This window comes from Fusarium pseudograminearum, chromosome 1 (assembly GCF_000303195.2).
Source record: "Fusarium pseudograminearum CS3096 chromosome 1, whole genome shotgun sequence".
Lineage (NCBI taxonomy): Eukaryota > Fungi > Ascomycota > Sordariomycetes > Hypocreales > Nectriaceae > Fusarium > Fusarium pseudograminearum.
In genome coordinates, this window is record NC_031951.1 from 3,707 (window position 1) to 20,724 (window position 17,018).

The 17,018-nt window shown below is 45.9% G+C and overlaps 6 protein-coding genes across 6 annotated transcripts, besides 4 other annotated features; 3 read left to right on the forward strand and 3 right to left on the reverse strand.

The window, feature by feature from the left end:
• The first annotated feature begins 18 nt into the window (after positions 1-18).
• Positions 19-208: a repeat region.
• Positions 150-396: a microsatellite.
• Positions 397-500: 104 nt separating this feature from the next.
• FPSE_07809 (uncharacterized protein) lies at positions 501-3,904 on the reverse strand (the record flags this gene model as incomplete). The annotated part of the gene is made up of 2 exons (XM_009260927.1): positions 501-3,276; positions 3,324-3,904. The coding sequence occupies 2 exons, from the start codon at positions 3,902-3,904 to the stop codon at positions 501-503; spliced, it is 3,357 nt and encodes a 1,118-aa protein (XP_009259202.1).
• A 1,796-nt stretch (positions 3,905-5,700) lies between these two features.
• On the reverse strand, positions 5,701-7,267 carry FPSE_07810 (uncharacterized protein; the record flags this gene model as incomplete). Its single annotated transcript, XM_009260928.1, has 2 exons — positions 5,701-7,084; positions 7,137-7,267. 2 exons carry the CDS (start codon positions 7,265-7,267, stop codon positions 5,701-5,703), a joined length of 1,515 nt encoding a protein of 504 aa, XP_009259203.1.
• Positions 7,268-8,807: 1,540 nt separating this feature from the next.
• FPSE_07811 (uncharacterized protein) lies at positions 8,808-9,953 on the forward strand (the record flags this gene model as incomplete). The annotated part of the gene is made up of 1 exon (XM_009260929.1): positions 8,808-9,953. The coding sequence occupies one exon, from the start codon at positions 8,808-8,810 to the stop codon at positions 9,951-9,953; it is 1,146 nt and encodes a 381-aa protein (XP_009259204.1).
• A 275-nt stretch (positions 9,954-10,228) lies between these two features.
• FPSE_07812 (uncharacterized protein) lies at positions 10,229-11,991 on the reverse strand (the record flags this gene model as incomplete). The annotated part of the gene is made up of 5 exons (XM_009260930.1): positions 10,229-10,769; positions 10,828-10,883; positions 10,945-11,337; positions 11,414-11,681; positions 11,753-11,991. The coding sequence occupies 5 exons, from the start codon at positions 11,989-11,991 to the stop codon at positions 10,229-10,231; spliced, it is 1,497 nt and encodes a 498-aa protein (XP_009259205.1).
• Positions 11,992-12,481: 490 nt separating this feature from the next.
• On the forward strand, positions 12,482-13,476 carry FPSE_07813 (uncharacterized protein; the record flags this gene model as incomplete). The annotated part of the gene is made up of 3 exons (XM_009260931.1): positions 12,482-12,655; positions 12,712-13,044; positions 13,111-13,476. The coding sequence occupies 3 exons, from the start codon at positions 12,482-12,484 to the stop codon at positions 13,474-13,476; spliced, it is 873 nt and encodes a 290-aa protein (XP_009259206.1).
• A 1,152-nt stretch (positions 13,477-14,628) lies between these two features.
• Positions 14,629-15,866, forward strand: FPSE_07814 (uncharacterized protein; the record flags this gene model as incomplete). Its single annotated transcript, XM_009260932.1, has 3 exons — positions 14,629-14,969; positions 15,033-15,283; positions 15,340-15,866. 3 exons carry the CDS (start codon positions 14,629-14,631, stop codon positions 15,864-15,866), a joined length of 1,119 nt encoding a protein of 372 aa, XP_009259207.1.
• Positions 15,867-16,853: 987 nt separating this feature from the next.
• Positions 16,854-16,925: a repeat region.
• A 54-nt stretch (positions 16,926-16,979) lies between these two features.
• Positions 16,980-17,000: a repeat region.
• Positions 17,001-17,018: the final 18 nt, after the last annotated feature.

Consider the following 17,018-nt stretch of genomic DNA (forward strand, 5'->3'; position numbering starts at 1 on the left):
TAAAAAAAGTTAAGAATTTTAATCTATTTATTTATTTAATCTATTTACTTATTAACTATATTAATAACTTCTTAATTAGTTATATTTTATTTTAATTTAAATATTTTAATTAAATATATATTATAAAACTTAAAAGATAATTATATTAAAATTAATTTTAATTAAATAAAAGATTTAATATTAAATTATATATAATAAATAAATAAAAAATAATAATATTACTATTAATTAATTAATTATATAATAAAATAATATATATTAAATAAATATCTTTATATAATATATAAAAATAATTTATTTTAAAATAATTAATAGCTTAATTAAAAAATAAATTATTAATATACTATATAAGAAAATAGTTAATAGCTTTAATAATTATTATATTAAGTAGTAAATAATATTATTATTAACTACTAAGCTACCTCTAGAGTTTAAATAACAGTTACTAGATATCCTCTAAAGCATTCTTAAGAGAACCTAACCTCAGCCTCTTACCAGTCCTAATATAATCTTCGCTTAATCTTCCTTCCATATTCATCGAAATCAAGTGTTCCGCTTCGCTTCAGACAAAGTGAAGGGACAATGTCACCTGGCGGTAGATCTTCGTCACGTAGGGCTCGATCAATCAGATGTTGATACTTGTCCAGTGGCCACGATGCCTTGTGGGCGCATGCCAGGATCTTTTTCAGCAATTTGGCGAGAAAGAGACGCTGTGGCTTCTGTTCAAAGGAATCAACTAGATCCAGCTTTGCCTCGAGGCGGCCAAAGATAACCTCGTGGTGTCCCTGGGCAGGTTCCGCGGTAGTTGTACGCGTGAAGGAATCAAACTCAGCAAAGTCGATCATGGAGAATTCAACGAGAGTCTGGTCCAAGCCAGAGGGTCGAGATTCATTACGAGAATTCTCACTGCTGTCAAAAGCAGCCCCTCCTTTGATGAACGAGTCCAGTGCTTGGAAGTACATTTCTTCAGCTCGGCCGTGCCATTCCATGTCGAAAGCAGCGGCCACGAACAAAGTGAAGGCAGGGGCAACATTACCAGAGACCGACCAGATCCTAGCCTGGGGATTGGCACCAAAATCCAGGAATACCTGTACCAGCCCCTGTTCGATCGCGTCTTGGAACTTGGGGCCGGCTCTTGTCCATCGCGTTACGGATCCTTTTGGAAGAACCTCCGATAAGAACTTCTCCCATATCGTGATCATGTGCATCGAGCCCACGGTCAGTTCGTTAGGGCTCGACCCAGCCTTGAGCACGTACTCGAGCTTTTGGCGACTTTCAGTTGGCCATATTTTGTGTGACAGAGTTGGAGTCCATAGCACCATGGATATTGCTGACTGGCTGAAGATGGAGAGAAAGCTTGGTTCTGCCATAAGCTTCCTGGAAAGATAACCCATCAAAGGCAGGTCAAGGGCAATTATCCGAATCAGTCCAGAAACGTGTTCAGATGTCTCCAGATGATGCCCAACTAGTGTTGGTTTGATAACCCTGGCCATTTCGGCCAGTCTAAGGTCCATCTCATCAACAAGCGAGTCCAAGGCCGTTTTGGGAACTTCATCGACCAGTTCAAGGTATGAAGCATATGTGAGGGCTGTACGAACCCCCAGGTAGAGCGGGCTTTCGCAGAAAGCGAGATCCTGTAGCCCGCTCTCTTCAAACAGCATAAAGTTTCCGCCTTCAAGATTGGATAGCTTGAGCCACGCTACATAGGCTTTTAGTATCGACAATTCAGTATTGAAATATCTTGGACGTTTTGATTCGAGAAAATCTGACATTTCTCGAGTCCTGAGAAACTCCCCTACTGTCCGATGGAGGAACTGAATCTTTCCCAGTTGCTCCTCCAGAAGTCCACGACACCATCCCCTGAGTCGACGGACAATTTGTTTTTGTCGCGCTATCAACTGATCCTGGTGGCCATCTGGATTCATATCGTTTCCCAGGTCTAAGGGATGTCGGAAGTAATCTGGATCTTCGTACTCGTCGCCAATAAAGCTGTATATCATCGAATCCAGCGGTTCTTTTGCATAGAGTGCCACTTGGAGTGCGCCCGCCATTTTCTCATGGTAGAAGCTTGAAACAGACTCCAAAATCTGCTTGAAGAATGCTTCTAACTCTGTCGGTAAGCTCAAAAGCCTCTTCTCCAGGTCAGTGAAGCTATCATCATTGGCCAGACCCTCTCTGAGATGCCTTGTCACGAGGAAAACCCAAAGAAAGACCCCTTGGGCTCTCGTCACGACTGTTCTAGCTAGGGAGCCGGCTTTCTTTGTCTGTGATTCCAGTGACTTCCAGCGTGGGTGTCTATGAAGCCTATATTGAGTGTATAGCAATATGTCGTCCCATGTTAGCTCATGAATGAAAATTCTTGACGCTGGATCTTGGCCAAAGGCGTCGTTGAACTCATTCCATGGCCTGCTCGACAAGCAGATCTTGATATCTCGACTCGAGATTGTCGTGAGATATTCGCAGAAATCGCTGTGGTCGCCGTTGACGCTGTCGTATTCGTCCAGTCCGTCAATGAAGAAGCAGAACCTGAAAGTTCTGTCGGGCTGCTCCGAGATTCGCGATAGAGTAGCTCGTAGCTCACTCTCTGTCCATTTGTCGCCATGTGGTACCTCTCCTGACCATCTAGAAGGACAAACACTCTGAATCAACTGTGGACAACATCTAAACACATCGTACAGAAGCGTCTGTAGAAGCCCGACCAGTGACTTCTGCATCTTGGACCCTGAGCTCCAGAAGTAGCAACTGGAAACAATGACTCGACGTGGATGAGCCCATCGTGAAAGTGCTTCCACAGTCCTCTGGTGATCTGCAACAAACTTCATAAAGGTCGACTTGCCCGACCCAGGCTTCCCGGAAACCCAGAATACTCCGCTGCCGTGCTCAAGCCACTTTAGAAGCTTTGTCTGAGACTCTCGCTGCTTTATACTTAGGTGCGTTGACTGATCACTTGGGGGTGTAAAAACCCATCGGAAGGTTTCATGGTGCGCGTCACAGATGGCGTTGTAACGGAATTGTCTCGTCTTGAAGCTCAGTGACCGTATGATATCAAGCTCCTTGCGCACCCTGGCCTCAGACAGCGAAGACTGGCGCATCATTTTCTCCAGAGTGTCGATCTCATCTTTGAACGCTTCGGCACTCGGAGAGAACTTTCTCCCCTTTTCGATATTTCTCAGTGTGTTTTGCATGATCGAGAGCTGCTCCGAGTATCTCGCGCCTAAAAGTTGACTCTCGCTCCGTAGCGCAGCCAACTCTCGAGAATGCTGAATGTGGTAGATACTACGACACGTTAGAATTTTACATGTATGTGGGTGGTCGTTACAGACTTGGATATGCGCGCCATGGTGGCAATCAAAATAGCCTGAGACCGCTTGAGCCTCTCGTCTACTCTCTGGATTTCATCCTTCTTCCAGATCATTTTGATTGCCACTTTAAAGCTTTTGGTTAAAGATCCGACACCACTCTCTAGCTTTAGCTTTGAGAGGAGGGAGAGAATAAGGGCGGAGTCCTGTTCGCAACTCTTGACGACATCCTGAAGAGTAGAGTACACCTGTTGCAATTCCGGCAAGGCATTGCCCATGCGTAATTCGACTTCACTTGTACCATCAAGAACGTCTGTATGACCTCCTTGCACAAATGAATTGAAGGTGGGTGCAGCATGATATGTGTCGGTGGTTGTGGTTTGAGAACTTGTTGCGGCTTGATCTATGGACACTTTCTGGGATGCTTGGTTCAGATTCTGGCAAAGTCTTTTTAGCTGGGAATAAACACTGCCCAAGTTGGAGATGTATGCGGAGGCGTCGCTTGCTGAGTCGTAGATGTCTGCGGTGGCGGATATCAATTGTGAGGCAAAGGTAACAAACTGGGCACTAGCACTCGCGATGCCAAGAGCCGAAACGGGGTCCATGGCGAATTAAAGCCTGGTATGGGACGAAATATTCAACAAAGGCGGACAAAGCTGGGCTCCTGGATCGGTATTATGAACCACGGTAAAAACCGGAGAAGACGCATTTTCAAGCCGACAGTCTGCCTTGCCAATGTCCATGTGTGTGCGATATCCCGCCTTCAAAATCCATTGGAGCTGATTGATGCATTGCGCAACGGCCACCTGCAGATCGAATGCAGCCCGTCGCCTGCCTGTCACATTATAGGTACTCAGCCACTGTCTCAACCAATCACCTCATAACGGCAAAATTGGTAGTACCAAAAATGTGCCTGTAGTAGCAAAATAGCCAGTTTTGACAGGCCGCCTTCGCGGCTGCTGGGTCTCCCCTTGACGATACTAACATTCTTGTAGAGTAAGCCGGCGTGAGAGGGTGCCAGATGCGGCGTCTGCTCAAAGTGACGTCGTAACGATTCTAGTTTCTCGCGATCATTGGGGCGTGGGACAAGCAAAGTACGGTTGACCTGGTAGTTCAACACCGTGGCCAGGCAGCCTCGCCGTTACCTACCTCTCAAACATCAAGCATTGGGCTGAAGGCGCAGTCTGTTAGCCAGCCAAGCCCGATTTTTGCAGTGGCTGAGACTCACCTGATGCCTCCCATCCCCATGGCGATCTTCGACTGCAGCAGTGAGGGGACCAATAAGTGGTCATAGTGAACTTTATATAACTCCTATATTAGCAGTTCGTCTTCTTAACTTTCTTGGCGCTAGCGCACTATACCTAAACTAATCTAATAAATAGAAGAATAAATTATATATTAAACTATCCTATCTTTAATATATTTTAATTATTCTTAAGTCAATTAATTTATAAGGGTTTTCTCTATCCTTAATATTATTAATAAAGTATACTATAGTGCTACTTGCTTAGAATATTGCACTAGTTCTCCCTTTACTTTTAAAGGCTAGACTGTTTATAGCCCTATAAGGAAAGTCTAAATTAGACTATAAAATTAAGTGATAGTTACAGTTTATCCAACTAGTAGCATTATGCGGCAAGCACCAAGTAACAGCTACTAGAATCTGAATTATATTGCTATCTTAACCCAGTTATACCCAAGCAGGGTGCGCAATGCAAATTCCATTTAAATCAGCTAGCTTCAACCTGAACCGATCGTCGACCCTCCCAAGACAAGACATTTTCTCACCCTTTGCGTCAAAGGCTACGCTTCTCTGTGTTGTCTTTGTATACGCTTCTATCCTAGTAATATGGGCGTTGATGTTTGCTGCTGTTACTCCGGACGCGTATCCTCTAACAGCTTTAGCTTGCCTCTATACCGCCGTTACTCACAGGCGAATATACTGGAAATATCTTCGAAAGTTTTTCAATGCGGTCTGGATATTGCTCAAGTTTCTGTGCAATTTTATGATACATTACTGGGATTCCTGTAAGAAAAAGACGGCATAGGCACTCTGAATGCATCTACACTTCTGACACTACACTTCTAGCATTGGTTAATTATCTTCTTTATATCTCAACTCTGTATCCTCCTACATGTTTTAGAAGGGAGCTTTTCCTTGACACTGATGCGTCGCTTCAATGACTAGCCCATCTGGAATGATATTGTCTTGACCTAAATCACAAATGCTAATACTTTTAGATTCCCAGAGACTGTTAACTCGTGATACCCTTCATTAGCTGTCGCCAAGGACCGCTGCACCAAGTAACCCAAAAATAGAGGCCCCCGTTACGAGGGACAAAGGTACATCAGTTAAATCGGCTTGCCGACATTAGCCTAATTTCCATACGATAATGAGTTTTTACAGCTGATTCAAAACTCTCTTCCCCTGTACCCCATTTGATGCCTCGGCGTCATCAGCATCCTCCAGCTCTCCCGCCATCTTCATCTTGCGATTATCGTTCCAGTAGTACAATATCATACCAGCAATTAGTACAATGCTACCTGCATAAAGACATAAGATCTTCAGAAACCCCTTAGGGTAATATGGCGCGTCACTCTCTTGAAAGATATTCTGCCCGGCTAGTCCTCCAACGTTGGAACCTGTAACAGCCAGGGCAATGCCAATGCATCGAATCTGCGGATCGTGAGTGTTGATGCTAAACCACGCATCATTGAGCGCCTGGGCTATTGCCACACCAGAGTTAAGAAGTGTCAGAATAGCGTACTTCATCCAGACGTCGCTACTCCCAACAACAGCATATTGAACACCTGAGAACACAAGCGAATACACGCCAGACAATAAACAAATCGGGCCTCGTAGCAATGTCTTGTCGCTGACCCACGACACGAAGATTGACAAGATGCATACTCCAAAGTTATGAACGGCCGATAAGAAACTGGCGGTAGATGCAGTGAAGCCAAGATTCTTGATGATGGTAGGCGTGTAAAAGACCAACCCTCCTTTGGGAGTAATGTTGACAGCGTTGATGCTGAAATGACCCCACATTGGAAAGTTGGTTAAACAAATGCGCAGCGCAGTCATGGGACTGATTCCAGATAGCTTCACTGATTTGCGCGGATCATCTAGAATGACGCGCTTGGCAAGAATATCTCTCTCTTTGTCGGTGAAGACATTAAACTTCTTGATCCCGGCGAGTGGAAGCGTATCGGTCGTCGAGCGGGGCATGATGAAGATAAAGACGACACCAACGAGTATAGTAAAGAGACCATCGATGAGAAAAAGCCACTGCCATCGCTTCAAACCGCTTGTCTCTGGGATTCTGAAGATCAGACCGGCAAGCAGTCCACTCACGCCAGCAGAGCCGTAATTCCCAACATACACCAGCGTTGCGCGCAGTGCCATTTCTTTCCGTGTGTAGAATGACGCGATTATCGTTAGCGCAGCAGCCAGGTATCCAGCCTCCCACATTCCCAGTAGGAAACGCGTCGCGTAGAATCCGGATTTATTGTGTATAGCTGCTTGGGCTGTTGCAATTGTTCCCCAGGCAAATACCTGTATGATAAGCCAAAGGGCAGGGCCGATTCGTGACAAAACCATGTTGAATGGAATCTCAAAGATGACGACGGCTGCTAGCATGAGCTGGTTACCATAGTTGACGATGTCTTTGGTTATGCCGAGATCATCGGTGAAGCTTGTGGTCATGGCGTAGCCTACATTTCCTCTGTCGAGTTGCAGGGCGAAGAGGCCGAGCATGAGAATAGGTAAGACTGTGAAGTCAATTCTGATGCTATGTTAGTGGGCAGCAGATGATATGAGTATCGAGAGTTACTGACTTTCTTCTCAGCTTTATTTCAGCCTTTTCAGTCCAGTCGCAAATAGGTACGCGACTTTCAGACTCTGGTATTGTCGTCTTGCCCGTGGGGTTTTTGACCTGAGGGTCAGATTGAGGAGCTACAGTAGCCATCCTAAAAGACGACAGAAAATGAACTAGACTAGGACATGGCTTCTGTCTAGACGGTGAAGGGTGCTTAGGTTTTTAAAGAAAATGTCTGAAAACGTGACAAGTAAACTACCCCGCTCTTCACTGCATGATCGACGTGATCAAGATTTCAGCTTGCCTTGGATAGAGATTACAGTTGAATGGTTGGTGATCTGCAAAACTATGGTGATAAATGAGTACATCTGGCTTAGTGCAGCACACAAGCGGGTGATCAGATAACAGCACTAAGACTGTAAGTTAATCTGTCTTGGGTTTAATGGAACTTGTCAGCTAATGATAGTGCTTCTCTACCGCCTCAGACCCTCTTTCTGCCATTCTTAGGTTAGCTAAGACGGACCGGAAGCCAGGGTCAGACTAGCGAGACGATCAGTACTCTAGGGTTAGTCCATCATTTGTCATTTTCGTACTCCTACATGTCGCGATTACAATTCGATCCAATAGAAATGTGGTGTATTCGTTCACTGAATGTTGGAGATTTTTCTGAGGCGGAAAATAATAATAGAAACTTGCAATCACAGCTCTAAGAAACTGAAAGAGTGAGCCATATAGTCCTGTGAGATACCCTGATCACTGATCTGGTGATTCGCTGCAAAGGGCGTTCTGAAACCGCCTGGCTCGATGATCAATGTTTGGATACTGAAGATGCACCTGTGATGAACTAAATTTTTGAAGTTCTAGATGCTATGACGATGGTGTTTTGGATGTTCGCTTGGGAAGGTTGTGTGTGTTCTGGTCTGGCCGATAAAGAACAGGAATACAAAAATTCGCTGTATGCATAGATGAGTTCCCAAGCTTTTAGACTCAGCTTTCTAGGAAACCAACAGATACCTCATTGAGCTTAGTCAGGCGATTCCCAAGTACATTATCTGCCATGATGAATTGACCGAGTCGTTAACACGTCATCTTGGAAGTGGGTTGTGGTGAAACAATGGTTGCTATAGTACCTAGACTGACACAAGTGGAGGGTCGTCCGCTCTGAAGGATAGATTGCCGCCTTCCATCCTTGTATATAATATCTTAACCTTAACTCCGGCACTGCGGGGCTGGTCTGGTTTGGTTCATGTCCGCTTCTCATTCCAATAGCTTAACCCTGTTGATATCAGCAACTTGCATTAGTGGACTTCGGCAGTTGCATCGGTAGACATCAACAAGGATGTCAGGAAGCATGGTAGAGTTAGATAAGCCATTGGTTGGCTACGGTGCTCAGGTTCGTACATTCGGAATAGTCGACAACTCCGAACTGCACTGTTGAAGGTTTCCTCCATTTAAGGTTTAAAGATGAGCCGATTTGGAGTGGATATATCAAGCACGTCAAGACAGTATGGGAGATGGAAACCTTATTATCAGGGAGCTAACCTGCTTAAGTCCGAAGACGCGTCAACGATATCACAGTACTATAAAACTGGTCAAAGTCCAAGAACATCTCCTATTCTATCTAGTATAACAAACTACCACTCAATCATCATCAACTCTCAACCATTCCATCTTTCATCAGACATTCATCATGGCGCCTCAAGACGGTCCAGTTCCTCCCAAGACAGAGCTTGGCCGGTACAGAATCCTAGCCACCACTGCTGGCGTTCGTGTATCCCCTCTCGTTCTTGGAGCCATGTCCATTGGTGGAGCCTGGGAGTTCATGGGCATCATGAAAGAGGCCGAGTCCCACAAGCTCCTCGATAGCTACTATGACTTTGGTGGTAACTTTATCGATACTGCCAACAACTACCAAGATGAGCAATCCGAGACTCTCATCGGTGACTGGATGAAGCTCCGTGATAACCGCGACATGCTTTTCATCGCTACCAAATACACCATCAACTACCGTCGCTATCACGAGAATTCCGGCCGAGCAGTCAACTATGGCGGCAACTCGAAGAAAAGCATGTTTGTTTCCCTCGAGGCATCCTTGAAAAAGCTCCAGACTAGCTACATCGACCTCTTTTACGTTCATCTTTGGGATTGGTCAACTTCGATTCCAGAGATCATGGACTCTCTCGATGTCCTTGTGAAGCAGGGCAAGGTTCTCTATCTGGGTGTATCTGATACTCCAGCATGGGTTGTCTCTGCTGCAAATGAGTATGCTCGTGCTCATGGAAAAACACCCTTTTCCGTATACCAGGGTCGATGGAATCTTGTGGACAGGGCATTTGAGCGAGAGATTGTTCCAATGGCTAGACACTATGGAATGGCTCTCTGCCCTTGGAACGTTTTGATGGGAGGACAACTGCAGACCAAGGCTCAGAGGGAAGCACGCGCTGCAAACAGCGATGGTGGCCGAGGAGATAATCCATCTCCCGAGAGTGTGGCTATTAGCGATGCACTGGAGAAAATTGCTTCGAGTCATGGTTCTGCGACTATCCAGCAAATTGCCCTCGCTTATATCCGCAGCAAGGCTCCAAACGTTTTTCCTATTATCGGCGGACGAAAGGTCTCTCATCTCGAGGATAACATCAAGGCCCTGGATGTCGTTCTCACCAAGGAGGAAATTTCTTCCATCGATTCGATTCAGCCATTTGACCTAGGATTTCCTTTGGATATGATCGGCGATGATCCCAGGACTGGTGCCGGACGACCTCCTCTCTTCAACGCACTCCTTGGAGCTGATCTAGCCTTTACTCCCTTCCCTGACAACGGCCGTTGTATCAGTTAATTGCTTGATTAATCGTGTTCATGATCTCAATTGAGCACCGATAGCTGGGTGTACTATCTACTATTAGTTCATACCATTGCTATGGTGTCTTTATGCATCTCGACTGCCCATCTTAACCCACGGCAGAGGCCTCCTCATGTATTTAGAGCCAATCTAGTAAACGTATGAATAAAAATTTTATATAATAGGAAGAAATTCACCTAGTTGAGGATACTACTGATTGAAGCTATGTCTTGGCTAAATTAATCCTACATATAAGTATATAAATGCTAGACTTAAGTAGTATAGAGCTTAACAGCTCTACCAGACTGCTCTCCTTCAGCAAGCAGCTTCCTGTTATCCTTCTTAAGCAGAAACTTCATCAATAATGATGCAACAATACTGAGCGCAGAGAAGGCCATCATAAGTAGCATAGCCATAACATAGCGTGGCCCATCTGATGCAGGGAAGAAATAAGGGCTCCAGATGTTGCCAAGTTGCGACAGCAAATTGACGATAGCAGTCGCGCATGCTCTCTTCTCGGGCGTTTGATTCAACGAGGAGGCTGCCCAGGAATAAACTGCCGCATTGGCAGCAAAGGCGCCGGCGCAGTAGAAGAACGACGCAGCATACCTGGCAGCATTATTGAGGGTTGCCACTGAAATGATGAAGCCGATGATAGCAAAGACCATTGGGACGCTGATATGGTAACCGCGCTCGTTGAAACGATCACTTGAATAAGCCACCAAGAAGGAAGCAGCGGCACCGAACAGATACGGGGGAGCCGTGAGGACTAGTGTGATGGTACGATTGCCGAGATTCATGGAGCGAACGATACTAATGGAGAAGGAAGGTTAGCGATCTTCAAATGTAGAAAAGAAGGGTTGGGACTGACGTGGGAAAAAAGTTATTGAACCCGTATGCCGTGTGATTGGCACATAGGATGATTACCTGTGAAAGATTGGTCAACGGTTAATTCCTATTTGAGACGTGGCATAGAATAGAAACTTACGAAAATCCAGGTTCGAATATCCTTGACAGCAAGACCAAGACCATGCCAGACAGACCGGTCAGTTTCGGGCAGAGAAACGCGATCCAGGGCAATCCTTTGGATAGCTACCTGACGCTCGTGATCTGTCAACAGCCACTTTTGGCTTCCAGTTGTGGACTCTGGAAAGTCTGGAAGTAGGGTGAAGGCCAAGATGGCGGCAACAACGCTACCGGCACCCTCCAAGATGAAGAGCCACTGCCAGCCATGAAGGCCGGCGGTATCCGATAGACCCGCGAATATGCCTGCTGCAATGAGGCCGGAGAAGGCCGTAGCTATGACAAGACCCGAATAGAGGACCGCAGTGCGAAGGGCGAGCTCCTTGCGGGTATACCAGGAAGAAAGCATAAAGAAAGCCTGTCACTGCATCCGCGCATGTCAGTTCTGAACTGCGAACTTGGTCCAGGGACCCAAATCAGATTGAGTTACTTACACCTGGAAAGAATGGTGCCTCTACAACACCAAGAACAAATCGTACTGCGATCAAGCCGGAGAAGCTGGTCACTCCAGCAGTGGCAGCCGAAACACAAGACCAGACAATGACGCATGATGGTAGATATATACTCGGGCGAACTCTTGTAAGGATCATGTTGGAAGGAAGCTGCGCGAGCATGTAGCCAACATTGAGAATAGATACTGCGATGTTGAATTGATTGTTGACGAGACCGAGGTCTGCTTCAAAGTCGTCAAGACGGGCCTGCCTATGCCCGGAAAAAGGTTAGCCCAGGTCCAATTGACCAAAGAGAATGGGTAGCATCTGATGGATACTTACGCGATGTTGTTCCTGTCAAGATAGTTAAACATGTAAAGAATCCAAACCATGGGCATAAGTGTCATGTCAAGCTTGCGAACAAGACTCTTCTCGCTCTGCTTCCATTCAGGAGTTTCATAATCGACAACGCCATTTTCGGACTCTTTGTTCTTCAGGCGGTTCTCTTCATGGGACATCTTGGCATGAAGAGAAAAATGATTGTCTTGAGGAACAGAAGAGATGTTCTTCTCGGTCGACATGTTGACAATGACAATTGAGATTGAAATGTCTGTGAAGAAATAGATTGGATGAAAATTTTGATGAGATTCTCGCGCTGCTGTTAGAGAAGATGACTGTTGAAGTTAGGGATGCTTGGTTCATATACCCTTATACAAACCTTGCATGTGGTTTTCACTCTCCCACGATTTCGCATCGGCATGGGCACAAGCGTGCGGGGCCCCGGATTAGTACATCTGGGGAAGAATGTGGGGGAATTGCAGTCCGATGATGTGCGATCGGATGCCGATCGGACTACAGATGGGTGGTAGAGTGTTGACAGATCGGACTTGCAGAAGTCCGATCGGTCACTTGGCATCATTGCGACTCGGAACGCCAATCTGATGATAACGTAACCAACGTGGAATTGATTACTTATGTAACTGTAGAGTCTCTTCGATGATAGAATGGAACAAATACAACAAAGCAACAGCACTACAACACGAGTCAATCCAGAAACAACTATCTATCAACATGTCTAACGGCACCACTAACGGTCACAGCAATAGGCACAATGCCTCTTCCATCTCCAATGCTACCAAGCTTCGTCAGAGGCTGGAATCAAACGAGATACTGGTCGCACCAGGTGTTTACGAAGGTTTCAGTGCACGCATTGCACTTGAGGTGGGATTCGAGTGCTTCTACATGGTAAGACTAGCCTAGCCTTTGACCTCTTGATTGCCCCAGTTTAACTTGCAATGCAGACCGGAGCTGGTACTGTCGCATCCAAGCTTGGCCAGCCCGACCTTGGATTCGCGTCTCTTAATGATATGCGCGAACACGCCGAGATGATCGCAAACCTCGACAGATCTGTTCCTTTGATTGCTGACGCCGATACCGGCTACGGTGGCCCCAATATGGTGGCTCGAACTGTCGCGCAATACCACCGCTCTGGCGTTGCTGGCCTCCACATTGAGGATCAAATTCAGACCAAGCGATGCGGTCACCTCGGTGGCAAGGCCGTGGTCGATGTCGAGACCTTTAAACAGCGCATCGCTGCCGCTTATAATGCTCGCAAGGAACTTGGTTCTGATATCGTTATTATTGCCAGAACCGATGCTCTGCAGACCCATGGCTTCGACGAGGCTATTAGCAGGCTTTAGGCTGCTGTCAAGGCTGGCGCGGATGTTGGCTTCCTCGAAGGTATCACCACAGAGGAAGAGGCTCGAGAAGTATGCCGGATCATGGCTCCTACGCCTATGCTGCTGAACATGGTGGAGCATGGAGCGACTCCATCGTGGACACCCGCTGAAGCTGCGGATTTTGGGTTCAAACTTATCATCTTTCCTTTTGCGTCCATCGGCCCGGCCTATCAAGCTATCAAGGATGTATTTACTCAGATCAAGGAGACGGGAAGGACCGGGTTGGATAAGAAGTTTACCCCCAAGAAGCTTTTCACTATTGTGGGATTGGAACAAGCGACGGCTGTGGATAATGCTGTTGGCAGCAGCCTCTATAGCAAGGTCTAGAGTTTAAGCAACTTTGTAAAGAGCCGTTAGGCTATAGAATAGTATCAGGATATTCGCACCACAAAATCGTAGGATATGCGTTAATGCAATTACTGGGTTTTAGCATGCTTCAACACGTTATAGTGAAATTAGCGCTAGCATCACCTCGTCCCCGCCGCATCGGACATGCGAAATGTCGTCCTTAACATACCACTCAGCCCAATGTAAATTCCATGGGGATTACCGCCCCCGATGCAATCATCTAGAGGAATAGAAGATGAATCTGAATCTGGACCTGGCCGATCCGATTTCAGTGCCGATCAGGCCGATAAAATGTCCAGTCGCCGAAAAGCGTGTAATGAGTGTAAACAGCAAAAGGTGCGGATCCTCTCAACATTCCAACATTATCAACCCACTACCTGGCACTGACCATCCGCATAGCTTCGATGTGACCTCATCTCTGCACAGGTTTTGACCGAGTCGGATTCTTGTACTCGGTGCAGACGTCTCGGACTTGGCTGTAGAATTGACGATGGCTTTCGTCGGACTAGAAAACGAAGGTAAAGTCCAAGTCAGGTATGCCGAATGTTTATTCTTACCAAATCTGTAGACAATCGACGGACCTGGAAATTGAGGTACAGAGCTTGCGAGAGCAGTTGCGAGCTAGCCAGAGCAACCCATCAAACTCATCCCAGCATAACGAAACCAACTGGCCCGTTCCAGCGTCCGTTGGGACACCTGGTGCCGTGTTTAATACTTTGAACCAGACCAATACTGGTCTCAATTTCTCCCCAGTGAGGCACGAATCTTCACCAGGATCTATAAACTTCCCACCTGCCACCACCTTGGGCAGCAGCTCTGTAACTAATGATACGGACCTGTAATGTCTTACGACTCGTCCTGGCAATGACCAACCAACTCACGATCGCGCCTCATTTTTCCCGTTAGCACGGCCACGAGCACTTGGTAATATAATTCTTCAAATAGACGAGATTGATAAGTTGTTCAATATGTAAGCCCTTTCGCAGATACCCTTTGTTGCACCTTGCCAACCTTCCTTTTCCCTACCCGCTTAGGTGTATCAAGTACAACCATCCGTACCTTCCTCTCATCGACGAGGAGAAAAGTCCACACGATTATTATGAAAGATCAGAGCTGCTGTTCTGGGTAATCATGGCCGTGGCAGCAAGACGGCAGAAATCGCAACCGACCCTCCTACCCAGACTGGCTAGAAATGTAACCGACTTGTTGTGGAAAACCCTACGGTCGATGTCGTACTCCATCTCGACCATCCGTGCCCTCTGTCTCTTGTGTACTTGGCCGTTTCCCACAAGCAGCAGCACGTCAGAACCTACCTTTATGCTTGTGGGTAGCATGCTACAAATGAGTACGCAGATGGGTCTTCATTGTGCCCTTGATGCTCAAGACTTTGTCAAAGTTCCATTACAGCTCGATGTATCTGAGCGTTCCGAATGGGCACAGACTTGGGAGGCATGTAACATTGTGGCTATAAGGTTAGTCTTGGCACTGAGCAATTAAGCTTTAACCCCATACTGACCTACATTCGTTTGCATTAGTGTCAGCATTGGTTGCGGCCTACCGCTATTCTTCCAGATGTACGAGACTCCATCAGTCGAGTCCTCTGCAGCTGATTCACCTTTTTATTTGCAACTTCAAATAGAAAGGTTCAAGCTTCGTGTCTCCTCATCATTTGCGAGACCTATCCCGACAGATGCTGAAGGCGCCTTGACGCGTGAACGATCGACCATGTATAATCTACTGAATTCGGATCTGGATGAGCTTGAGAAGCGACTTTCTGGGTCCTGTGGTAAGTACTAAATCTATCTTCTACAAATATTCGCATTTTCTCATCGTCCTGCCAAGACATCGAGACTTGGTATTGCATGGCTGCAAGACTGCATCTTCAGGCCTTCTACCTTTTCGACCATTCTGCAATGGAGGGTTACAAAAACCGAACTGTAGCACTCTTCTCCACAGCCTACAATCTCATGGACCTTAGCCAACGGCTTAATGAACGACCCCAAGGATTCTTTGACTATTACCCTTTCTTCTGTTACCAGACATATGTCAACGCTGCATTCGTTCTGCTTAAGATCCTTACAAATGGATTTTTCAACACCATCATAGATATTCAAGGTGGCAAACAACTTCTGGAGTCTGCTATTACTGCACTTCGACAGATGAGTGTTGTGAACAACGATCTACCAGCTCGGCTAGGTGACATCATTGGCTTCTTTTGCGCTCTTCCTGATCCTGCCGTTGTCGGGGGTGTTACAGTCACAGATTTACAGTTGAAACAAGTCAGAAATAGACTTAGTATGAGCGTGGTTTACGATTGCTTGTGGACATGGAGAAGGCATTTTCGAACTCATCAGCCGGATACTGATTAAAGCAACGATATACAAGATAAGTACCATTTTAACCTTGTCCTCCAGTATGCTAACATGATAAGGTACGACCTTTACTATATTCCAACGGAATGCAACCTACATTAGGTATAAGTTCCTTTCAGGGTGTAAATAACTGCTTGGATATAGACTTTCTTCTATAGTTTACATCTTGTTGTGTTACACTATGAGCTACATTGTACCGAGTCCAATGCGAATGAGTTAGGTCGATGAACCCATTCGGGCATGCAATCGTCATCGCTATTGTTGATCCATTCACCTTGAGGACTGCTGGCAATAAACCAAATCCTAGTCTCTCCACTCTCAGGAATAGTGAATTGGAACAGTGCGTCAATCCATGTCTTTGTCTGAGACGCACTCGTAGGGTATCTATTTCCGATCCTATCATCATCTTGGTAAACGCGGACATATGGAACTAAGCTACCCCCGTTGTTTTGGCGAATCGAGTAGTACTGATCCCACTTCCATCTATAGGAACAGTAGAAGCGGGTGCCTGGGCAAGCTTTGACATCCTCATAAATCCACATGCCCTTGTCGAAGTCGAATTGACCAGTCTGGAAACGAAACGAAGGATCACCCTTATCACCAGGAACGACCCTAAAAGCGACCGGGTCTTTGCCGCCAGGGTTAGGATCCGCTTGCTATGGAGCGAATCTACCGTCATTGAACCCAATAGAGGTGTCGTAGGAGCAGGTCGGAACTGGCTTAATATCGGTGTTACAGAAGCAGCGTGTTTTATAAGTTTTGAAAGTGGTTTTATCCGGGCTGAGCTCGGTGATGGTGCCTCGATAGAGAGTGCATTGCATGTTTTTCTCGTAAAGGAATGTCATGCAGTTACTCTTCTGTATGCAAGACGTGTAGCAGTCGAGAAGAGAGGAGGATAAGCCTTGACCCAAATATCCCCAATCGTCAGAACTACTCCATACGTATCCCTTTGCGCCATATACAGAGCTCTTAAGTAAAGGCTTCTATAAGTTATACTTTTACTATAAATTAATAAATACTTATTTAATATATCTATTTAGTAAATAGTATTAATAACCTATAAAAAGAGTATTTATACTCTTTTAATACTTTAAATTAGACTGACTAAGCTTAAATTAAAATTTTATATTAGTAGCAGCAGTGCGCATA